The 26,260-nt window shown below is 37.7% G+C and overlaps 1 protein-coding gene across 1 annotated transcript in view; it reads left to right on the plus strand.

Moving 5' to 3' along the window:
* SPEF2 (sperm flagellar 2) overlaps positions 1–26,260 on the plus strand; it is a 172,611-nt gene that overhangs the window by 11,248 nt on the left and 135,103 nt on the right. The window contains exons 2-7 of the mRNA XM_065873225.1: positions 89–191; positions 7,806–8,058; positions 11,887–12,027; positions 13,749–13,813; positions 18,422–18,608; positions 24,190–24,378. Of these exons, the coding sequence (XP_065729297.1) occupies positions 89–191; positions 7,806–8,058; positions 11,887–12,027; positions 13,749–13,813; positions 18,422–18,608; positions 24,190–24,378 (938 nt within the window). The remainder of the gene's footprint in view (positions 1–88; positions 192–7,805; positions 8,059–11,886; positions 12,028–13,748; positions 13,814–18,421; positions 18,609–24,189; positions 24,379–26,260) is intronic.

Here is a 26,260-nt window from a genome sequence, read left to right on the forward strand (position 1 = left end):
TTTTACTCTATGTGTACATAATGAAAATATATAAACTCTATGTACAACATTATATTTACTTTTTTAATCTCCACGTTCTAAAATTCAGGTCCCAAGTCATTTGCAAAGGCATTTTCCAATGGCTATCTAATTGGAGAAGTTTTGCACAAGTTTGCACTTCAGGATGATTTTGCAGAATTTTCAGAAAGCAGGTTAGTGAGATTATTCCTTACTTTAAAAAAGGTCAATTCCTTTGGCATTTGGATGGTTTTAGCCCAAAGTAAACATTAAAGAATCATTTACCACAAGATTCCCCTAAACCAGCCAAGCATCCATTGGTATGGAAATTGCTGCTTCCTCACATATACATACTTCATAGTCCCAGGAGTACAAAGAAGAGAAAGTTATAAGGTTGCAGCAAGCCCTCATCTCTAGATGGGCCCCATTTTAATACCTTCTGTATTCCTGCAGTCCTGTGTTTTATCAAATTTGTGAAGCTTTCACCCATCATTTCTCCAAAAGTTCTTTCTGCCCATTTCTTTCTTTTCTCCTTCTGGGACTCCCACTATGTGTATGTTGGTATACTTGACAGTATCCCACAGGTTTCTGAGGCTTTGTTGATTTTTAAAAATAAACTTCTTATTTTGAACAGTTTTAGATTTACAGAAAAATTGCAAAGATAATACAGAGAGTTCCCATATTGTTCATATCCAGTTCCCCCTACTGCTACCATCTTATATTCATATGGTACATTTTGTACCAAAGATTTGTTGTAATTTTTATCTAATGTCTTTTTTGTTCCAGTATCTCACCAGGATACCACATTATATTTTATAGCCATGTCTCCTTAGATTCTTCTTGGCTGAGACACTTTCTCAGACTTTCCTTGTTTTTGATAATCTTTACAGTTTAGAAAAATTAATAACTGGTCAGGTATTTTGTACATTGCTCCTCAGTTGGAATTTGCCTGATATTTTTTCTCATGATTAGAATGAGTTTATGTGTTTTGAGATTCTGTTCATTTTTCTTCATTCTTTTTCCTTTCTGTTTCTCCTATAAATAATTTCAGTTGATCTATCTATGAGTGTACCAATTCTTTCTTCTGACAACTCAAATCTCCTGTTGAGCTATTCTAGTGAATTTTTACATTTCAGTTATTGTACTTTTCAACCTTAGAATTCCACTTGGTTCTTATTGTTATAATTTCGATTTCCTTATTGATATTCTATTTTTGTTGAGATGTTCTCATACTTTCTTTTTTAATGGTTAAAAAATGGATTGTTTTAACATTTATAATAGCTGACTTAAGGTCTTTGTCTAATAAATTCAGCATCTGGGCTTCCTCAGAGAGTTTCTATTGACCTTTTTTCCCCCTATATATGGACCATACTTTCCTTTTTCTCTGTGTGTCTCGTAATTGTTGAAAATAGACATTTAAAATAATACGAGTTAGCTCAGATTATCCCACCTTCCCATGGTTTGTGATTGTTGCTGCTGCTTCTTGTTTGTTTAATGACTCTCTTGGACTAATTTTGGAAAGTCTGTATTCCTTGTTGTGTACAGCAGCTGAAGACTCTGCTTGGTTAGCTTAGTGAATAGAGCGAATGAACAGAGCTCAGCAAATGAACAGAGATATTTTTAAATATCTTAAACTGATAAATCTTTCCTGACTGAGAGACTATGAGTCTCTTGAGGTGTCTCCAATGCTTTCACAGTTTACAACCCTGCCTTAGCCTTTACTTCCTGTTTGTACAGGACCTCAAGATCAGCCAGAGGTGAGAGATTTGGGCCTCCTTCTGTCTTTCCTGCTTATCCAAACATTCCTACACATGCATATGGCCCTCTAGATCTCCAGGAATATGTCAGAGCTTTTCAAAGTGCCCAATGGATATTTTATTCTTATATCTTCTTTTTAAGTTTTTGAGTAGACTCTTATTTGCTCCAGTGGTATCACTGCCTTAGGTAGCTGTGATCTTAAACAATTGCCTCTGATTGTTTTTCACTAATACCCTGGGAATAAGTCTTCTTTCAGTGATTGAGCTCTAAAAAATATCAAATAATGACAACGTCCTGAGGATAGGACTTTTTGAGAAGGTTGAAACCTGTTTGTCCTCTCTGATGGCTGCTAGGCTGCTGGTTTTTACAGCTCCTATTGTTGCAAGTCTACTGTAGAGCCGGGGAGAAGGGAATGGGAATAGTGCAAGTTAAAATGATCAAAAGCTCTCTGTTTTAACTGAGATTAAGTTTTTTCTTAAATAAATGTTTCTTAGATTGTTACAAGCCTTTGGATAATTTCTGGAGTTATGAAAAAGTTGATTTTCATAATTTTTGTCAGTTTTATTATTGCCTTTATGGAGGAATGGATTTTTGGAGGTCCTTGCTCTACCATTCCTGACATCCTGCTCCATCTCCATGTTTTAACCTGATATTTCCCACTCAAGTATTTCTTAGCTTTTGGTTGCTTGGAATAGTAGGCTTCCATTGAGCAGTACCTATGTCGCAAGACTTTAAGGCAAAAGAATCTGGTACCTCCATTCTAGAGGTGAGTCATTCTTTCACAATCCAGATTATGCTAGTTGTACAGGTAATAATAGTATAATACAAGAGGAGCCATGGATTGGAAATACATTTTCATGCCAAATAAGCGTCTGTTGCTAATCCCAGACAATTTCTTAAGCTTATAGGGTACTGGGTAACATTCTAATACATACCCTACACCCCGTGTCTCACATCTCTTCCTCAAGGGCAAGGGATACACGGTCCTTCACAGCTTAGCCCTGACTGCCTCCTCTGCCTGAGCTCCTAGCCCTGTGCCCACTCTGCTTCTACCTTAATTTCCTCCCCTCCAGTGGAAGCCAGGATCAGCCTCTAAGGTATAAGATTTCCAGGGTAGCTAAGTCAGTGTCTATGCCCTTCTTTTCTCCTTTTGCTTTCTCACAAGTTCTCATATGACCAGATTGATTTGTGATGGTCCGCATGTAACCAGGTTTCCAATCCTTTGTTGTTGTTGTTGCTTATTATCCGTTTATGAAAGTTATAAAGTTATCTTGTACATTTACTTATTATAACACTGGTCACTTTGTTGTCAGTTTCTTTTTTGTGTCTCTTTCACGTTGCACATTGTACATTCAAGTGCCTTAAAGTTACGGCTATGAGTTATTTTTCTTTGCATCCCCGGGGCCACCACAGGCCTGGCACATGTTCAGCTTTCAGTAAATGTTTTTTGAACTAATGAATGGCTGCATATCCTGATAAATCCTGCATTTAGACACCTTGTTTGAACTTCTCCGTAGGCAGATAGAGCTCTACACCCACATTTTTAAGTGTGGTTTCCCCATCAGCTTAAGAAACTTTAGATATTCCAGTTTCTGTTTCTCAAGGCCTGTCTTACAAAATGCTTCCCTGTATGACCCTCATCCACCTTTCCAGCCGCATTTTCCACCGGTCTGGAGCCCTAACATAAACTGCTTTGGTCCACAAACATGTCATGTGTTTTTGTTATGCCTTGCAATTTTGCGTATTAACATTCGTCCTTCACTTCCACCATGAGAAACTCTTATTCATCCTTAAGATCCAGCTAAAAATCTACCCCTTCTCTAAACTGAGTTTGGTCCCCTAGCAGATTTAATTTTCTTTTCCTCTTTGTTTATTTCTCTTTGTTTTAATAACACTTTGGACATCCCTTTTTTTTTATTACATTAAGTTATAATTATTTATTTATATGTCAGTTCTTATCAGAGTTACTGCCACGTGAAGGAGCCCAAATAATGTTTGATAATGAATATATGAATGTTTACTCCTTAACTAGACTGCAAAGTTGCTCAAAGTTGCATAGTATGTTTATTCTCTGTGCTCCAGGCATTGTCCCTGGACCATAGCAGGCACACAGTAATGTTTCTCTATTAAATAAATGAGTGATTTCATAAAGTATATCTGGTTCGGTACAGAAAACTTAAAGAACCATACTGATCGGATCATGCGTGCAGTATTTCACGTGCACTTAGTTGGCTCTTGTTAGCCAGGCCATGGAAGGCCTTTGTGTGAAATGGAGATAGGGACCCCATATGGTTGGAGGTAACCGTGAAGACACAGGTCTTAGTGAACAGAGAGACCTCTGTGCAAAGAAGAAGAAGCCCCTTTTCGGATAAAACAACCTCATGCCAGGTATTGCCCCGCCCCTGCACAGGAGTGTGCCCTGAGTATTATCACGTGTAGCAGTGCTGCCTTTCACTCACTGCAAAGGACTCACTTTCTGTTCCACTGAGTCATTACCTTTCTTAACATGGGGAGAGGGACCTACTTGTCCTGACAACCAAATACTATCCATCTTTAGTTCCTGGAACAACCTACATTTTTTCCAGGGCACGTGGTATTTTAAAGAAGGCAAGAATTAGTAAATCTTACTAATTTAGTAAATTTACTAAATTAGTAAATCTTAGTAAATTTACTTAATTAGTAAATCTTAGTAAATTTACTAATTAGTAAATTAGTAACTCCTTTACAAAGAAGGGTCCTTTTCCAGCCTGTGTTTTAGACAGCTAGCTAGTGCCAGAGCTCATGATTTGGGGATTTTTGTGTAATATTTTCTAGGGTCTTTAGTCTAAAATGTTAACAGTAAACTAAATCTATGTTGCTAATAATTAGAAGTTATTTGCTTTGGGTATTACTTAATCCTAAGAATAACTCATCTAACTCTGAAAGAATTCTGTTTTGGGATATCTTTAGTCCATCTCAGAGGGTGAAAAATGAGCAGATTAGTTAAAAGAATAAAAAGTAAAGGAACATGGATTTCCCTTGGGAGGGCAGCTTCTAATTACCTTGTGAGATGTATCCCATCACCAGGTGGCAAGGAGGAGAGGAGATTGATAATCCCTTGGCAAATAAGGACTGCAAGTAGAGAGGGAGAAGACTTTTCCCAGAATACATTCCTTATCCCCTCGGGTGTCATCATTTACATCATATGCTATGTCTTCAGAGCAAAGATGTCCCAGTGGGTTCTCTGGGTTCAAAAACAACTGTTGATTATCATGTTATACTGATTGCGCATATACTGTAACAAGAGTGGACTCCACCAATTTACACACCAGTTATATTCCCAAAATTTTGGTTGGAAATTTAGAGTATATATTAAAAGCTTCCAGAGGGAAATACTATTACACCTGGACACTTCGGCCAGACCGTAAAAGCCATTTTAAAGCCTACTGTGTCACTGAACCCTAGTGTTAGCAGGCTACACTGCATTCTGGGGGTTGTGTAATACAAGAAAGAGGAGGGGAAGTGTTCTTCACTTTTATTGGGTACAGGGCTAAATTTTGATAAAATTTGGAAATGAATAGTGTTTGTTTTTGGATTCTCCCTCCCGAATTATGGTGCCTCTAACCTCTGAAGCCCAAGGTTATGACCCAGGCAAAATCTCTGAAAAGTGGCTCTCAGGCCATATCTTTCCAAGTAAGTGTAGTGGACAAGGCATACAGGACTCCTAAGATAGGAAGGACATGAAATGATGAACTGAGATGGAAGATCAAAAGGGGATGCCAGGTGCCCGTCCAAGGAATGTGAACGCAGGTCTTTGATTTGACCATCCTCTGTCACAATAAGACTCTTCAAAACATGGTCTGCTGTACCCTAATCATTTTAGTCCAGTGTTTGTTATCTCAAACTGTAAGGTCATTTGTGGGGGAACAAATTGCAAAACTGAACATGACATGAGAAGACCTAAAACAATGTTTTACCCTTTTTGTTGATAAGATTACCTTGTAGCATTCCTTATCTCTTCTTATCCCCTCTAAGATCTGTTTCTCTTTATCAATTTAAAATATTTCATTCAAAGTTTGGTTGATGTGGTATGCCACACTGAATATACTTAACCAAATAGAGGAAATAGGAAATACGATAAGTTATACCACAGATCTGGAAAAGGAATTCAGTGTCTTGTGTCACTACGTTTGTTGACATTGGCCTTTCCATGATACTGGCTCCTTATTTATATTTATAAATCATTCCTATATTTCCCCAGATCCACATCCTTGGCAGCTAACAGGTACTTTTAGACTAGATTTTAGGAGGTTCACAAATACCAGCAAATTGTATACACATTTTGTGTATCTGCATGAATGTGTGTTTTCTTTCCTGTGGAAAAGGTTTCATAGCTCTCATCAGATTTCCAGAGGTTGGTATATGTGATTTAAAAAAAATGTTTAGAACCACTGCTTGAGAGCTGTCTCTTGAGAAATATATAATATACTAGGAACAGTATATGAAGTTTAAGAAGTGCTAATTGGGCTTCCCTGGTGGCTCAGTGGTTAAGAATCTGCTTGCCAGGGCAGGGGACACAGGTTCGATCCCTGGTCCGGAAGGATCCCACATGCCGCAGAGCAACTAAGCCCGTGCGCCATAACTACTGAGCCTGTGCTCCAGAGTCCACGAGCCACAACTACTGAGCCCACGTGCAACAACTACTGAAGCTTGCATGCCTAGAGCCTATGCTCCGCAGCAAGAGAAGCCCAAGCACCGCAATGAAGAGTAGCCCCCACTCACTGCAACTAAAAGCCTGCACGCAGCAACAAAGACCCAATGCAGCCAAAAATAAATAAATTAATTAAATAAATTTTAAAAAGAAGTGCTAAGTGATCTCTTTCAGCTTCTAAACATTCAGTTGAGGTCATTAAAGGTCATTGTATCTTTCCCAAATAATATTATAGTCCAAAATGAAGTTATTGAGTGAGTAACCCTATAATATTAGAAATTCCACCAACTCCCTCTGTTCTAAAGTATCATCTTTTTTTCAGGGAGAGGATGTGACTTTGACTTATATTTAAGTATATTCAGTGTATTTTTTCCATCAAAGAATGTCACTGAGATTTTGGAAGTTAAAGTAAGGAAAAAATAGACCAGTGGTTAAAATTGACATTTGCATTCAGTTTGGCCACAGAGAAGCACAAAAGTGAAAATGCATCTAACGTCTTTTGCTTTCTTTCTGCCACTGGATTCACAGGCTTATTGACAGCCCTAGGTCATTTGAGACCTCTATTACAACCGTTGCATCAATTTATCACTACTTGTTATTCATCTGTTTTCCCACTATGAACTCCTAAAGGGCAGGGTGTCTTATCTTTGTAAGACTTTAATAAATTTATAAAAATTTATTAAATTAAACAAATTATTGGTATAGTTGAGAGAGTAAATTAATAAATGAATTAATGAATTTCTTCTAAAATGTGAGCCTAATTTGATGATAGGTGATTCAATAATACATATATTTTAGAAAGTCTTTAGCGATTCTTGAAGAAGTAATATGAAGTGTACAGTGAAGATTACGTAACTAATTTAGTTGTATAGCTAATGTTATTTAATTAAATATTTCTGATAGTGCCTGAGGGGATTACTGTGAAAGTTGTCACTGCAACTGAAAATAAGGTTATCTTCAGGTTCTAGCAATGACATCACTTAAAGAAATGGACATTTAAATTGCAATTTTGTCTTCTGAGTAAAATATTTTTCAAAACGATAGTTAAGTTTTTCCATTTAGAAGAAGGCATTTAGTTATGTTTTTGTACTGACTTCTTGCAGAAATTCTAGCATCTATTTAAGTAGAAGAGTATATGAAATTAATGGGTTTTAGTTTAGCCATTCAAGAGAAATAAATGCATGGAGTTAAGACAATACACAAAATCTCAATGTATCTGCATGATTAAGTGGTTTTAGAGAGGATTGATATATTTAAAAGAACATGGGATAATTCATAATATGGGATCATGGTAATACCTCTGTTATTTGTTGTTTGCTTTATTTCAGTGTCTAATTATGTAAAATATTTTAATGCCTAGGATGTCAAGTGCCAAACTTAATAATTTTTCTCGCTTGGAGCCCACACTTCACCTTCTGGGTGTGCAGTTTGATCAGAACGTGGCCCACAATATCATCACAGAAAAGCCTGGGGCAGCCACAAAGCTCTTATATCAATTGTACATTGCTCTCCAGAGAAAAAAGAAAAGTGTGCTGACTGGAGTGGAAATGCAAACCATGCAACCCCTGACAAATACAAAAGTTCAAAACATGAAAAGCGAGACTTTTCAAGATGTAAGTACATAGAGAAACATTATAAGCATATCACAATATAAAGCTTGGTAAAGTGACACAGCAGTGATGTTGCATTCTCAAAGAAGCCCCATCAGGCATATATGTCCCTGATGTATGTTATTGGCCATATTTGGGTTTTATTTTATATTAATATTTTCAATTCATTTATCCATTTTTGATGCCTCTCTCCATCCTATCCACCAATTGCCAATAACTTATCAACTGTTTGCTCCTAAATTCCCAGTGCCTTTTGTGCCCGCTCCTCTCTTTTCCATTTCTACCCCATCCTATCTGCTCAGACCTCCTGCTGAGCTACTGCAGTAACCTACGAATGCGGCTTCCTATCTTCAGGCTTCCTACTGGAGGTTAATCAACCGCTAGGTGAATCTGCCCTCAGTTCCACTTTTGTTGGTTTCTTCTGCACAGAAACCTTGCTAATTTACAAATAATCTTGTCACCAAATTAGACTAGCATCCAAGTTCTTTCACTAAAGAGTCTCATTCTGTCTTTCTAACTTCATTTCTTCATAAACCTCAGCATAAAGTCTTTCTTCTGCATTGATTGGCAGCCTGTCCTTGAATAGGACTTGTATATTTCTGCTCTTCCCTCTCTACCACCCAAGCTCACCCTTCTCCTCTCTCCGCTTCCCCCAAACTTTCCTCCATCTACTCTGTGCAGCCTTCCCAGTATACATGGACTCTTTCTGCGGAGCTCATAGGGCACAGGTAATTGTTACTCTTTGCTGTTAACCTCCTGTTGCTGATAGTATTGACTAACTTTCATGATTTATCTGTCATATGGCCTCACAAGATTTTTAGTTCCTCAAGTTCAAGAAATACGCCTAGTACAATGCTTTCAACGTTGCAAATACTCATTAAGTGTCTCTTGATTATTTGATACAACTCTTTAGTTGACAAATCTCTGTAGTTCCTGTGCTGTTTCCTTACGATAAGTGAAGGCCATTAACTTTTCCAGGTCTGTAGGATAATGGGGAATACTGTACTGATGTAGTGCATAAAAATAAATGAAAATAATTAAATTTTAAAATTTAATTTATGAAGCAACAATGACAATAAATGTGAGAGCTACTTCCACTTTTAGATTTGTCTACTCTTGGTGGACACCCTTATGAGTCTGGTAGCAGAATGAACTCAGCACCCACAGAGAGCTAGAAATTAGATTAGGCTGAAAGTCAGTAACTTAGTATCTCATCCTACTTCCTTCACGTGCAAGCTGGTTAACTTTGGGTCAGTCCCTGGAACAGTCTCAGTCTCACTTTTTCCAACTGTAAAAACAAGGATGTTTATCTCTACCTGCCTGAGAGTTAGGTTTTTTGGTAACTTCAAGAAAAACAATATATAAGAAAATTCTTTGTAAAGTATAAAACAGTCAGTGTAAACAAGTGCTACAAGTGCTGTGGAGCTGAGTCCAAATAAAAAACCATTGGGTTTAATGTTGGCCATGGTGACTTTCCCAAGTCAATTACTCATTTATTGAACAAAGATCTGTTGGGCTCCTACTTTATGTCAGGCACTCAGAAGTGAGTAGTACAGGAAAACCCCCAATTCTCTTAGAGCTTACATTTTGGGGAGAGAAAAATGTTTCAGCAGAGTGGTATGGATTGCAGTGGAGATGAGGAAGAATGGAGCATAGACTATTCTTTCAAGACACGTGGAGATAAAGGGGAAGAGAGAATAACAGCAGCTGCAGGGGAGAAGCTCAACAGAAGTATGAGATTATTTGTTCATTTTATGGACATGGAGACTGGGACAACTTGGCAGTTGAGAAAAAGAATCAGTGGCAGGTGATGAGTGGTGTGAGGACCCAAGTGGAAGGAGACCCTCTGGGGAAGTAAAGAGGAAGAATGAATCAATGGTTCAGATGAAGGAGGAGATATCTTATGAAAAAAGTAGAGATGCCTTTTTCTTTGATATAGATGGAAGAAGATGCAGGTGTCTATTACATATTAATATCGATAATGATGAAAATTTATTGAACATACATAGTGAGATGCCAGGCCCTGTTCCAGGTGCTTTATGTATATTATCTCATTTGACCTTCACAACCATCTTATGAGATAGGTACTTTTAGTATTCCCATTTTACAGATGATGAAACTGAGAGAGATTAGGTAACTTGCTCAACTTCATGAAGCTAGTAGGTAGTAGAGCTAAACCTCAAACCTAGGCACTCTGACTCCACACATTTAACAGCAGGCTATTTGATGGCTCAATGGGTATTTCCTGGGCTGGGGGGAAATAGAATTAAGTTGAAGAAGAAAAAAAAAAAAAAAATATATATATATATATATATGTTGAAGTGGGGTGGTAGGATGTTGAAGAACCTTACATGTTCGTTGCCACTGTGAAGATGGAGGCCAGGACATTTTTAACAGTGAAAAGAGCAGAGGTGTGTATAAGTGCTTAAAGACAGCTCACAGGGCCTTAACTGATCTTCTGAGTAAGTGTCAGTATCTACTGAGGCAGTTTTAGAAAAGAAGGACCAAGAATGGTTTGAGCAATGGTACCATTTAAAAAAATTTTTTTAGTAAGTCATCAGCTTCTAAGTAGATTACTTTCGAATATAAAAGTTTTAGTTAAATACGTTAGCCATTGCTCTGTGTCCCACTTCACAATCATCACTGAGAGTTCATTTTCTTTTACTATTGTACCCTCATTGCCGGTGGCCTGGAAGTTTTCATTATTTCTTCACTTTTTACTAGGAAGTGGCTTAAGTAATGGAAAGAATCTAGCTTCTTATATTATCTCTTTTATGTTGAAATTGGTTTTATAAATTATTTTTATGAAAATGTATTTGTAAGGATACAAATACCATTCATTGAAAATTAAACTCAGGGCAAAAAGTTTAATTCTAAAAGCATATATCATGCATTTTTATTGTCCTTACATCAATTAAGGGTGTGAGTGATTGGTATGAGACTTGAATTTGCTCTAGCCATCAACAGTAGTAATTCATAGAAATTTTATTCTGAAGGCAAATTTTATGTGTGCTTATAATGACAATATACTCTTTTTTCTCTAATAATGGAATCTTCTTGAAATGCTTTCTTCAGTTAGAGACATAGAAACCTGATACAACGTCAAACTGATTTCAATCTGGTGCAGGTTACACATAGGTTTCAAGAACAATATAAACACACGAACAAAGATCTTGTCCACATGTATTTTGAGAAACTTGAAAAATTTCAAAAACTCCAGGAAGAACAAAGATCTTTTAAAATCTAAAAGGTTTTATAGAACAATTTTTCCAGAAACTCATTAGTGCATAGTATATTGTTTGCCACTTACGTCTATATTACACATTGCGTAAGCATGAATCCAGCCCGAGCTGCCAGTTCCTGGTATAAGCCTCATGCTCTGCCTGCTCTCACCTTTCTCTCCCTCACTTTTCCCCTTTCTCTGTCTCCACCTTTGCTGATGGTCGCATCTCCCTGCGGCTAAGAACTAGAACTGCCATTCTTTGGAACAGTGGGACAACTTGACCTCTTTTTAAGTTGTCTGGTAGAAATGAATGCTTCAGATGCTTTAGTGATATGGGGGAGGGTTGCTACCCAGAATGAAAATACACACATTTGATCGGCATAATTTGGGGATTCCAAAATTGTGTTTCAATATCATACTTTTCAAAATAAGTTATATTGACACTTGCTTCCTAACATTACACAGTTGTAACACCCAGTCCATTGGTTAATTACTGAGTTCCGAAAATTTCAATGGAAAATTTGTGTATCTGTGTACCTGTGAGTGTATAACATTGCATATTATTCTGATGAACTGAATAACTAAACTAACGTGTATGGGATATTTAGGAACGCTTGAGCAGAAGACGACAAAATGAAATAATGGCTAAAATCCAAGCAGCTATCATACAGATTCCTAAACCCGCATCAAACCGTATTCTGAAAGCACTTGACACTCAAAAAACGTTGAAAAAGAAAACAGAGGCAGAGGTAAGTGATAACCCTTTAATAATGTGTTGTGTTTATCTTAATGAAAGGATGATCTTTCCCTAAAACATATAGAGACTTCCCTGAACTCCCTACTTCCTTTTTGAATTACTTCTGTTATTGTCCCTTCTTATTTAAAACTCCTCCACCATATGCATATCCAATCCATTTTATAGTTATTTGTTCAGAAACAGAGAATGTAGCTTTAGGACAGGGATGGCAAATTCTATTAAATGACAGAATCTGTGCGGCTCCTGTGTTGTGGATTCTGTGGTTACTAACAAACTATGACAGAGTGGCATAGTTGTAATGGGTCATGATACCCATGGGTACAACAGGGGCCAGTCCAGGTGCCCATCCCATGTGTGTGCCATTCCTACTATTTGCTTTTCCTCAATACCTCCTCCCCATGCTGCACTGTCTTTCTATGAATCCTAGAGATGTTAAGCAACTTGCTTGCTCTCATCATATTTAAATTTAAGATACTTACACTATTGATATTTTACTAGACCATACCAGCTGTCAATCATTCCAATAGGATATAATCTCATTATATTTCACAAGGGAACAATACTACATTTTGATACTAATTCCTGCAATCTACACTGTATACTACTATAATGATTGTTAGGGATATTCTCTCCCTTAAGAAAAAAGATTAATGACTACCATTTATTGATCATCTGCTATATGCCAGGTTGTGGGTTGGGCACTTCACATCATCTTTAATTTGTAAATAATTCTCTAAGTAGGGTATTATTTTCCCCATTTTTTAGATAAGGAAAATGAGACTCAGAAAACTGACATGTTTTACCCAAGTACACAGTGCTGTTAAAACAGAGATTGAGAGGTCTCTCTGATTTCTACACCCATTGCATTTTATATTAATTCACATTTTTTTAATATTAAAAAATCCTATAGTTAGATTCTAAAAAGTACTACCCACAGAGGCTTTTTCTCTGACCCCATTTTAGTAAAAGTATTTAATTCTCATGTTTCCCTGGGTTGATTAAAGCTTATTAATAAGGATTTGCAGTAGGCAGAGGATTAGCTAAAATTAATTTTCAGAGAGCAAATTAATAGTGTAAGTAAGGTTGCACAACCTTAAATGTTTAAAACACTCAAGATGATTTTAAAGAAATATTTATGTCAAGGCTTCCCTGGTGGCACAGTGGTTGAGAGTCCGCCTGCCGATGCAGGGGACACGGGTTCGTGGCCCGGTGCGGGAAGATCCCACCTGCCGCAGAGTGGCTGGGCCCGTAAGCCATGGCCACTGAGCCTGCGCGTCCAGAGCCTGTGCTCCGCAACGGGAGAGGCCACAGTAGTGAGAGGCCCGCGTACTGCAAAAAAAAAAAAAAGAAATATTTATGTCCAAAAAAATGCTTATTCTCATTTAAAAGAATTGTAATTAACAATGCACGTCCTGACTGAATAAAGGTAATCTTTATTCTCATTAAATGCCCTTTGATGTACTGTCAGAGCTAGACTTGTGAACTGAATGATTCGGGTTAGGCAGTTTTCACCTTCTTTTATATATATTTAGCCTAGTCTAAAAGTAACAGATCAGAATAGAAAAATATTCTAGAATGTAGCTTTTCAGATCTTTCTTCCTAATTAGCTTGAATTAGTAATGCATGTCACTTGGTACGTTTGAATGAATGCGGTAAATGAAAATTTTCAATGTTTTTTAGAGGTGAAAAACTGATAATGAATTTCCTTTAAAGGATGTGGCCAATGAGATTAAGAAGTTTGAAGCATTAATAAAAAAGGATCTCCAAGCAAAAGAAAGGTGGGATGCAAATTATCTCAGTAACCACAAAACTGCATTCTGTTCTACTCTAACTTTTGAATATTTAGAAATAGTTTACCTGAAATAGCTGTTCCCAAGATATTTTCACCTTGTAGAATCTTCATTAAGAGCGTATATTAAGGAAGATAAATGAGCTAAGATTCAGATTAGTTGTTCATTAACAATTTTTGTAAAATCAAAAGGGAAAGTGGCTATTATGAGATGTGAGGTTAATTTATTTTTCTGTGTTATACTTACCCTTGTAAGTTCACACATATTTTTTAAACACTCACTAACATTTTTTCAAGTTACTATTAATTTACATTTGTCACAAAAAAGCCATTATTAGACTCTAGTTTGGTTGCTGTCATGTTGCATCCTCAGCATTTAGCACAGGGACCAGCAGTAAAAAGTTGTTGAATGAGTTTGTTGACTGAATGTCACTAAAACAGTTCAATGAGTTCTTTACAGAAAGTGCCTGGTTAATGGGCTTCTTTTTCCTACAGATAAAGATCTTCTCCCCTTTTGTTTCCTATTAGGGGTCATTGACTCACAGAAAATAATTGATTAGGGACTACACATATAGGAACAGCTTGAATTTCTCTGCATTTTTTTCATGGAAACTATCTAAACTCTTCTCCTTTATGTTTTATATAATAGGAGATAAATCTCTTAAAGAAGAAAAATATACATGAATTATATACTTCAGTTCCATATTAATACCTTTGAGGAGAGGGAATAGAGTCAAATGAGGAGGAATAAGAATGAGCTAGAAGGAGAAGTGGTGAGGAAGTCAAGTGTGAAAGGAAAGTGAAGCAGAATGAAGAATGTATACATTAATCGCCTTTCCCCCTTCCCACTGCAGAAACTCCTGATGTCCTACTCTGAGCCCTCCCCATATTCATCAGTGCTCACCTCACTCCTAAAATAACCACAGCCCAAGCCTACTCCCCCATGCAGCTGCCACCTGACCCCCGCCACGCCCACCCTTGACCTTGGCCCATGAAACCACTCCACTTCTTCCAACTCTTTCGCTCATCTCCCCAGCCACATGTTCCGGAGTGATAAACAAACGGTGTCCACCAGAATGACTATCTTAAAATATTGAAACACTCTTGCTTTTCGTGAATGGTATTCTCTGCAGCCCCGCAGCCCACCCCTTTCTTGGGACGCCTCGATTTCCACACAGTTTAGCAACCAGAATCAACACCAAGCACAGCAGCGTCTCCCAGTCCCTGTACCAGCATCCATTTTGATTCAATAGTGTCCTTGCCCTGTCTGTGGTTCAGTGTTTTAAAGATCCTTCCTGTACAAATATTCACCCTCATCCTCATTGCCTTCCCAACCCAACCTGAACCCTAGCCCTCTCTATCAGTTACCTTAGAAACCCCGAAACCAGAGTGGGTTAAATTAGATGGATATTTACTTCTCTCTCCTATAATATCAATAGGAATCAGAAGGTAAGTGGCCCAGGGCATGTGTTGCTGCTCCAAGGTCAACGAGGACTGAGCCTTCCTTTTCGTTGCACTGTCCTGATGTGTGGTTTCTGTCTTCAAAGTCACATTCGCAAATAAGAGATAGCTTCCAAGGCTCCGGCCATTTGGCCCACGTTCCAATATCAGGAAGGAGGAGAGGCAAAAAGTGGACATCCAATCTGAAATCGCTCCTTATACGAGCCTTCCCAGAAGCCCCATATAACATTTCTGCTTATGCCTTATTAGTCAGAATTCAGTCACATGGCCATACCTAGCAGATTGGGAAGCTGGGAATTGTAGACTTTAGCTGTGTAAGTTGTTTTCCTGAATAAAACCGTGGCTCTGTTTTGAGGGAAAAGGGAGGGAAATCGCAGTGTCTATCACAAGTCCTTTCTCTGCAGAAGCCTCCACTTGGTCTTGCCAGAGATTTACCGCTGCGGGCCCATGAGATATGGACATCCTCACTTCTCAGAGCAGCAGGATAGGGCCTGGGGCAGCTAGAGTCCCTAGACCAGTCACCTGTGGCTGTGAGCAGCCCCATCTGTGACTCCAAATCCCTTCCAGTACACTTCACAAAGGACGTTTTTTCTGATGGACCCGCAAATAAAAAATGTTGAGAAGCGCTGGTCTAGAGCAAACTTTTAAAGAAAAAAGAGCTATGGTACAATATGGCCGTTCTTAATCTCTGTTATTGACCACTGCTTCTTCAGTTCATTCTGAATCCTTAGCTTAGAATCAAGCATGTTCTGGGTTTTTCCAGAAACTTCACACTACTTGATGACAGAGAGCACTAAAATCATCTCTTGGGTTGACCTTAGGAGCAATTTCTACAGCTGCCCCTTTCACAGCCTGCCTTTGAAAGACTTTCCCAGGGATGTCACTTCGAAGTCTATCTTTTCTCTTTTGTGAAAGAATGAAATGATGTCTCAGTGAGAGCAATGCAAGAACAACCACTGCTGCTTTTTCCCCACATGAACTATTTCTTTATTTTTTAAGACAAATAATAAATGCCATCTGCTATTTGTTTCTTTAGCTGAGGCTGTTGGCTGCTGTAATCTGACATTTGGATTCACAGATTTACCTTAGTCTCCTTCTAGCAACTGCTTATATATATACACAAATTTGGACAGGGTTCCTATCACTAATAATTCATACACGTACAATTATTAACTCTATGGAGGCCTGGCAAGCAAACAGATATAAAGAAAACATAATTATTGCCCTCAAGAAACCCACATCTCAGTAAAATGAATATTTATTCAAGTAAATATCACGTAGCTTTCTTCAGGCCTTAATTGGCATAAGACAGCAGATGGGTGTACGTATGGATGGTTGGACAGACTGATTGATGAACAAAGGAGAGCCAGTATCTTAAGTATATTGTTGGTGACATAAATACAGTGTTGAGAGAGCTATTAACCCATGCTCAATCTGAGGCAAAATCTTTTAAACAACATATTTAAGTAAAAATATAGTAAGGATTTTGATGAAGGACCTGAAAAAGTTATGCCACACAATTTTCATAAATACTTAATTGCACTAAATCTTAATAAATAAATAGGGTTAAAATTTGTCTTTGATCTTACTGAGGCTTTGTTAGCTACACAATTTCTGCTCAGTGACTCTCAGTGACAGAATGCAATCAAAGGTTGAGCCCCTGCTGATAAAATAACCAGAATTTCAATGTGTGATTTTTTTAAGTTATATTACACTTGTATAGTGCTTCTAAGCATATTATTTGAAATTTAGCAGACATTAGCTACATGTCAGGACTATGAGGCACAGGTACACAGGAGAGTAAACTAGGATACTTTTCTTCTGCGCTCAGAGTTCAACTGGAAGCAGCAAATGTACAAATAATGAACTATAATAAAATATCCATACCATAAATATGTGATTATTAAACAGAACTAATTATAATTTAAGAATTTTAATTCAACCATGTAAATGATTTTGATCTTTGATTTAATGAAACTGCATGGCCTCAGATTAAAAACAATACGTGTGGTTATTCATTAAACATGAATTAGCTATGCTTTTGTAAGAACACTTCTGTCTGTATGAGAATTGATGACTGTTTAATCCCTGCCTACCATAATAATGTGTCCTTGTCTTTTGAATAAGATTATAAGTTATATTTTAAACTGAACACAGCAATAACTTATGACATTAAGAATAATAATTATTCATAATATTAAAGTCATTATTTCTTGGCAAGTAACGTTATATCTTATACCATTGTACTGTTGTATTCTTTTTATTTTTTAAAGAATATGCAGATGAGAATTGATTATTTGATCCATATGTACATAAAAATGTATCTTTTACTTTTAAAGGCAACTTTTGAATGAATCTATAAATTCTGTACTAAGCCACCATTTGCCTCACTAAATTGAGTGTGTTTGCTTTCTGTTGGTGAGACCACCAACTTCCTGATCTGTGAGTTCTGGATATGAGGTAGGACAAGAGCCCCAAGGTAGATCTTCTCACTTGGGTCTCCAGGACTTGGGCAAGAGGCTAGGTCAGACCCGTGGTGCAAGTCAACTCTCCACCGCTGAGCTTCTAGTAAGAGCTGGGCTGCTGCCCTAAGGAGTCGAAAAGCTACTGGGAGCTCATAGAGCACCTTGCATTCACATAGGTGAGAGGAGAGTTGTAGTGGGCAGAACCATCCATGGAAGTACTCTCAGAGTCCTCACATTAGTGTACCTGGCCGACTCTTGTAGAAGTATGCCTTCCCTGACACTTGGGTTATCAATATTGCCTTACTCTTGACTCCAAGCAGGGGAGGCAGGAGGCCTAGAACCAGCAGGAAGAAGAGGGAGAGAAATCCAGAATCTCTGGGCACAGTGAAGGTCATGAGAAGTAAAAGAGTAAGTAAGTAGGCACCAGGCCTAGAAAGAAGGCTATGCTAAAGACCTCACAGATACAGAGTCCAGAAATGGGGTGAGGCAAATGGAATCTGTTGATAAGCTGTGGATCTCACACTGAAGTTCTAATATTTGCTTCGATGCTTGTATTAATAAATGAACAGAGCACTCAAGGGAGCCATCTCCAGAGGTCTTCCTCCATATCACAAGTAGTGGTGTGTGATTGAGTTATTTTTTAAAATTTAAATAAAAACTATTGTCCTTAGCGCATCCAAGACTTCTTTAGATACAACAGGCCAGACAACCGCTGATTTGTTAAACACTTATTCGGATGATGACTACCTTAAAAAAATCCAGAAGCGCCTCGAAGAAGATGCTTTTGCACGAGAGCAAAGGGAGAAAAGACGGCGGAGACTCTTAATGGACCAGTTAATAGCCCACGAAGCACAAGAGGTAAGATATTTAATTGTTGACTGAATAATAGTGCTGGAAGGTTTTACGAAATGTAGTCTTTTATACACACATATGTGTATCTTATGTATGTATTATGTGCTACTCTGAATCAATGTCACATCCTCACATCATAACAGCAAATAACATTCAGAAAACAAATCTACGTAAAACATTTACTAAAGAATCTAAAATCTGGTAATGGTTATACAGCACTGTGAATTTACTTAATTGTACATTGAATTATACACTTAAAAATGAATTGAAATGGTAAATTTTATGTTACACATATTTTACCACAATAAAAAATACTGACAAAATAAGAATCTAAAATCTATGTCAGCTATGTATATCTATTGTTACATTTAGAGGTAAAAGGAAACTTTTCATCCAGGTTTTATTAGGTATAATTGACAAATAAAAATTGTATATATTTAAGATGTATAATGTGATGTTTTGATATATGAATACATTGTGAAATGATTACCATAATCAAACTAATTAACACACCCATCACCTCACCAAAAAAAAAAAATAGTTACCATTTTTGTGTGTGTATTTGGTGAGAATACTTAAGATCTATTTTTATAAGTTCAACTTTTTTTAGATTCCACATTTAAGTGAGATCATGCAGTATTTGTCTTTCTATGTCTGGCTTATTTCATTTAACATAATGTCCTCCAAGTTCAAACATGTTGTCACAACTGACAGGATTTTCTTCTTTTTTAAGGCTGACTGTATTCCATATATACACACACACATATGTGTGTATGTTTGTGTCTCACATTTTCTTTATCCATTCATCCATCAATGGACACTTAGGTTGTTTCTATATCATGGCCATTGTGAATAGTGCTACAGTGAATATGGGGGTGTAAACATCTCTCTGAGATACTGATTTCATTTCCTTTGGATATGTGCCAGAAGTAGGACTGCTGGGTCATATGGTAGTTCTATTTCTAATTTTTCAAGTAAACACTATCCAGTTTTCCATAGTGGCTGTACCAATTTACATTCCCACCAACAGTTTACAAGGGTTCCCTTTTCACCGCATTCTTGCCAACACTTGTTCTCTCTTGCTTTTATTTTATATTTTTTGATAATAGCCATTCTAAGAGATATGAGGTGATATCTTATTCGGTTTTGATTTGCATTTCTCTGATGATTAGTAACGTTGATCATCTTTTCAAATACCTGTTGGCCATATGTTTGTCTTTTTTTGGGAAATGTCTGTTCAGGTCCTCTCCTCTGACCATTTTTAAAATTGGGTTATTTGGTATTTGGCTATGGAGTTATTTGAATTCCTTACATATTTTGGATATTAACCAAAATGTATGGTTCCCAAATAGTAATTTCCCCCATTTTGTAGGTTGCCTCTTCACTCTTTTGATTGTCTCCTTTTTTGTGCAGAATTTTTAGCTAGATCAAATCCCACTTGTCTATTTTTACTTTTGTTGCCTGTACTTTTAGGGTCATGTTAAAAAAATAATTGCCTAGACTATTGTCAAGAAATGTTTTTCCCTATATTTGCTTCTAGTAGTTTTATAGTTTTAGGTCTTATGTGTAAGTCTCTAATCCATTTTGAATTGATTTTTATATATGGTGTGAGATAAGGGTACAGTATCATTCTCCTGCATGTGGATATCCAGTTTTCCCAGCACTATTTGTTGTAGAGACTGTCCTTTCCCCATTGTATAGCCTTGGCACCCTTATTGAAGATCAATTGACTGTAGTACATATGTAGATTTATTTCTGGGCTCTTTCTTCTCTTTCACTGGTCTATATGTCTGTTTTTATGTCAGTGCCATACTGTTTTGAATACTGCATCTCTGTAATATATTTTGAAATCAGGAAGTGTGATGCCTACAGTTCTGTTCTTCTTACTCAAGATTGCTTTGGCTGTTTGGAGTCTTTTGTGGCTCCATATGACTTTTAGTATTGTTTTTCTATTTCTGTAAAAAATGCCATTGGAATTTTGATAGGAATTGCATTGAATCTGTAGATCTCTTTAGGTATTATGGGCATTTTAACATTATTAATTCTTCCAAACCAGGAACATGGGATATCTTTTCCATTTATTTCTGTCTTCTACAATTCCTTTAATTAATGTTTTATAGTTTTCAGTGTGGATCTTTTGCCTCCTTGGTTGAATTTATTTTTAAATATTTTATTATTTTTTATGCTATTGTAAATGGGATTGTTTTCTTAATTGTTTCTTAATTTCTTAATTTCTTAATGCCTTCCCATTCATCCTCCTCTCCTCCAAAGTGAAAACGGTACTTGTCAGGATTAACATTTCCTCTGCTTCCCTCAAGTATCTGCTGCTTTTCGGGAGTGTGACATGAATCTTGTGTCAGCCCTGGATACTTTGATTTGGCTCTATTTGCAGTGAATCTATCAGAAATGCCTCATAATATCTTCTCTAGCCTCCAAGTCGTTGCAATCTCCCCCTGGAGTTTACAGACCCTTATTTTAGTTGGGCTTATAAAGAGAGAGCCAGAGATCTGTGCTCAGGTTGCTATCTTGCCTAGTTATCCATAAAGAAATGTCATTATGTGAATGAAATGATGAGACTTAAGGTTAGAAGGATCACTTTAACTTTTTTAGAGGATAGATTCTGGAGAGGGATGGGGGGGAAGGCAAGGTATGGGGAGGGGCTGATGTCCACTATGGGGTGTCAGTGGGCAGTGTCAATAGGTACCGAATGGAGTAGACAGTGATTTAAAACCATACATAGGAGGCAAAATAGACTACTTCTTCAAGAATTGTATTAGGGTGACAAGAGGAATGGACTTAGGATGACCCTAACATTTTAGGTCACCAAGTCATGGGTTAATAGTGTCATCAGTGGAGACGGGGAAATACTGGGGGAGGACCAGGTCTAAAGGGGAGTTAGTGAGTTTAGTTTAGGACTTGTTGAGTTTAAGTACTTCATAGGCATTTAAGTGAAGATTTTCAGACTGTGAAAAGCACACTCCCAACTGATAGTGTGATCATTTGGCCAGCATCTTAGCTTGTTCTTGGGATTCATTCCAGCGCACCTATCTCTACCTTCCCAGAACCTTTTCTGGATTATTTCCTTGGAACTGGCATTTGAACACCAGACACCTCCCCCATCTCTTAACTAAAAGACCCTTGAATGCTTAGCTTCCACGTCTTTCCCGCCATGCTCCATTCCTCCAGGAGAGCCGCTCGGGCATCTTTGGAGAATTAAAGTAATGGTATGCACCAGAGTAAGCTCCTAGCTCCAACTCATGGGAAAGGCAGAGGTCTTGGCAATCAAACTGAGCATGTTTTGGATTGTGTATCTGTAAGTCTTCCCCAAATATGATTAAATATACTGAAAAGAGAAATGTGACTTCTCTTATTTTCTATTTTATTCATTGCAGATGTAGACTATTTCATCTATGTTAAGGGTTAAACAGACATCTGTAAGCTGCCCTAAGCACTTAACCATAACATATTTTTCTATGAGAAAATGTGGCCCAAATTGTAATGAAACTTTGGGAAAAGGTATGTTTCTAAAACATGAGCTACTTGTACAATAGAACAAAAAAAGAATCTTTTCCACTCAACTTTTGGTTGCAGGTCTTAATACACTTGATGGTTCTTCATACTGAAGCTTCATATACATAGCATTGACTCAGCCATTCAACAGTAATTTCTTTTCTTTTCCTTTTTAATCATAATGTGTTGTCATCTAAGCAATGACCAAGACATATCTGACCAACCCAGTTCTTCATCAGGGTCAGAATGACCAGCTCTCATCTCAACAACCAAATTGCCTTGCCGTGTAGACACAGACAAATATAGAATATATTCCAAATTCAATATAGAATTCACTTGGAATAATAAATCAAGGCTCTACTTCTAAAAATATGGCTTTGACTATGCTTTATGTATCCCAAACCACCCCCAAAATGTGGTAGGCAGTTTGGGCTGGGCTCAGATATATGCCTTTTGCTGGTCTTACCTGGCTTCTCTCAGATGTCTTTGGTCGGCTGGTGGGTTGGCTGAGGCTGGCTGACTTGGAAGAGTTTCATTAGTTCCAGCTGAGAAGACTGGTATCTCTCTATGGTTTCTCATTTTCTAGCTGAGCAGAAACTGTGGTGACAGTGGCAAGGGTCACAAGAGAATTAAGAAAGTCAGACCACAAGTGTTTTGTTTTGTTTTATTTTTGTTAATGTCCCATTGGTGAGTTCAAGTCAGAGGTCACCCCATACCCCATATTTAATTAAGGAGTAAAGAAATAGATTCTACTTTTTGATGGGAATATCTGCAGGATAGCATTGGAGGCTGTGGATGAAGAAAACTGTAGAATCGGTGGCCATTTTTACATTCTGCCTCACCTCCACTATTGGACCTCAAAAGAAACAAATGATTAATATTAAAGCTTCTAGAATGTTGTAACTAGATGAGATATATGTTTCAAAGTTGTTCATGATTTTATTCTTAGCTGATATATTAATAACAGAAAAAATTTCATATTTACTTTCAGTTGAATTTTATTTAATCTACATTTTTATATAATCCCCAAGTTCAAGTTTTGGTATTTTCCACAGAGTGTTATTGTTATTTGTATCTTGATTCTGAACATACATATAGTATTTCTCCCACAATCTGAAACAGTGTCACTAGTGATGCCAGATTTTCTTCCTGAACAATTCGACTGTTGAGTGTTAAATGGACAACCCCAATGTTTAGTTAGATGTTCTTCTAAGTCTTCTCCCTGGAGAACTATACTTACGGCCTCCTTCCACATGGTGTCTCTGTTTAGACAGAGTGAGAGAGCTTGAAGATGCCTTGGAGACCATCTTTTACCCAAACCCTTCATTTCCCCTGTCAAGAAATAGGCCCGGAAAATCCGAGTTACTTGCTCAAGGCTGCAAGCCAGTTAATGGTACAGCTGGGGCTGCACTGGCAAGGGCCACTGATTCCCAGTTTGATGCTTCTTCCACTGTTCACTGGTTCCCCTTCGGTTCTCTTAAAATAGCCAAGGGAGCCAAGAGAGTGCATCTAGTTTCTCTCTCAGGTTACAACCACTCAGATTTTCTAAGATAAACTGTAGGTCATTTCCCCTTAGCCTCTTCTCCAATCTGCCCAATCTATCATGTAGGAATTGAGATGGCCCCCCTGGGAACTAAGCAGATCTGCCATCCTCAGCCAGACAATGTCTGCGTTTGTTTTTACAACTAGTTTTTATGTTAAGAGTGCATATAGCACAATTCCAAGTTTCTGAAAACATGCTTATAAATGGAGAATTACACCCTTTGTTTATAAAACCTTGAAAAAAATTACCTAATCTATTTTTTGATCCGATTTTAAAGGAAGTAATAATTCATTTAGAATAAGGAGTTGTGAAACCATGTGTTTCCGGATACCAAAATTATACAACTGTCGGTGGAAATTTTCATTTTTATAACTCAATTTTTGCCATGTTCAAATTTAAATCAAATAGCAGAACATCAATTCTGCAGGTGAATACTATGCCTTTTACACATGGTTTACGTGTAGGCTTTTCAGCCCAGAGGGAAATGTGGACATCACCTTGACAAATGATTGGCTCTCGCAATGGTGTTTCCAGGAGGCTTATCGGGAGGAGCAGCTGATCAACCGGCTGATGCGACAGTCCCAGCAGGAGCGCAGGATCGCCGTGCAGCTCATGCACGTTCGGCACGAGAAGGAAGTTTTACGGCAAAACAGAATTTTCAGAGAAAAACAATATGAGGAAAGACGGCTTAAAGATTTCCAGGATGCTCTCGATCGAGAAGCGGTAAACAATATATCCCTTAAAAATCTTCCTAAGGTTACTTTTGATCCTTCCTATCAAGTCAAGGTAAACAAGGCTGCGTTTAGATGCCAATCATTTAATGAGTTACTTTTTTGTATGATCTCTCTATTATCTCCCCATTTTTATCTTTGTACAACTGCACTGACAGGACACGTAGCATCTACATACTATACTCTCTCCCTTTAGTCTTGATCCTACAAATATTTAATGCTCACCCTCAGTCCTTATGTCCACATCTCTCTGGTCATTTCTGTTGTCTGAAGCTCTCCAATAGATTCCTCAAGAACAGCTCATGGGAACAATATTCCCTGAGTGCTTGCATATTGATAACTGTATGTGCCTTTTATACTCATCAATTTTGTTGTATATAAAATCCTTAGTTCACATTTTCTTTCCTTGAATATCTTAAATACATTATTCCATTTTCTTCAGGTATAAAGTGTGCTGTCAAAAAAAATGAATGATAATATAAATTTTGTTTCCTTGAGTCATTACTCTTGTTTTCTAGAAGCATAAAGGACTTTCTTTTTCTTTAAAGTTCACTGGAATGTTATTTGGTGTTCATTATTCTAAGTGAAAACTATTTTCAGGCAGTGAGAGCACTTTCAAGCTGCCTCCTTTTTATAAGACACCATTAGTCTTGAATAAGCAATTCCTTGCTTTCTGGTAAAACAAGATTTCCCAGGCCCATACTGTACTATTCCTTCCTCAAAACTGGAACAAGCCATTTTTCTAGGGTACCCTGGTTCATTGTAGTTGAGAATGGTTACAGAAGCCAAGATTTGGGTGCCAGGTATGCTCTTGGCCACCATGGTATCGTTGTGTCTAGGCCCTTCATAACTCTGAAAATCAAATTATCTAATCTTTTAGTTATTTGACATATTAACATCTTCCTTATCTTTATATGTACAGTTCTAATAACCAAAATAGATGTATTTTATCAAGGGATTTATAGGAATCACTTCTTGTCTTGTTCCTCTTGGGGCAGTTTCAAATTTATTCAGTCTGTTAAGCCAGATTTGATTGAAGAAATATAAAGCTCGTGTGAGTGGCATTTTAGATAGCCTGTCTTTACTGCCATAAAATATTCATAAAACCAGGCTGAGCAGAAGAGAAAACCTTACAGAAAATAGGAAGGCAATGCTTTATTTATCAGCAACTTGGTTTCCACTGTGATTTTCCATGAAAGTGGAACACATTTTTTGGCAAAATTATGCAATTTTGAGAAATGTCATTTCGAAAATACAGTATTCTCCAGAGTCAGGGAAATGGTGCTTTTGCCTTTGTAGAACAGACATAGCCAAAACGTTAGGAGGAGAGCGGGGAGCCATACGCCATGAATTTGACCTGCATGATCTCAAGTGTCTTTAATAGCCGAATTATTTGGATAATTGTTTCATCTCTCTCTCTCTTTTTTTTTTTTTTTTTTTTTTTGCGGTACGTGGGCCTCTCACTGTTGTGGCCTCTCCCGTTGCGGAGCACAGGCTCCAGACGCACAGGCTTAGCGGCCATGGTTCACGGGCCCAGCCGCTCCGCGGCATGTGGGATCTTCCCGGACCGGGGCACGAACCCGCGTCCCCTGCATCGGCAGGCGGACTCTCAACCACTGCGCCACCAGGGAAACCCTCATCTCTCTTTTTTGACAAGAGTAAACTTGAATGGATTGAGTGGCATTTGCTTACATTAGAAATAATTGCCTGTTTGCTAAACATGTTTGCTTCACAAGCCCTGTTAATTCAGTGCAAAATAGTAAAGCACCGGTCTTAGAGCAGGACTGGTCTCACTGTGATGAGAAGCATGACCTGTTCTTTCCTAACCTGGGCTTGGACTCACTTCAGAGGATTGGGACACTTGGTCTGCTAGA

This window comes from Phocoena phocoena, chromosome 3 (genome assembly GCF_963924675.1).
Source record: "Phocoena phocoena chromosome 3, mPhoPho1.1, whole genome shotgun sequence".
NCBI classification, from domain to species: Eukaryota; Metazoa; Chordata; class Mammalia; order Artiodactyla; family Phocoenidae; genus Phocoena; species Phocoena phocoena.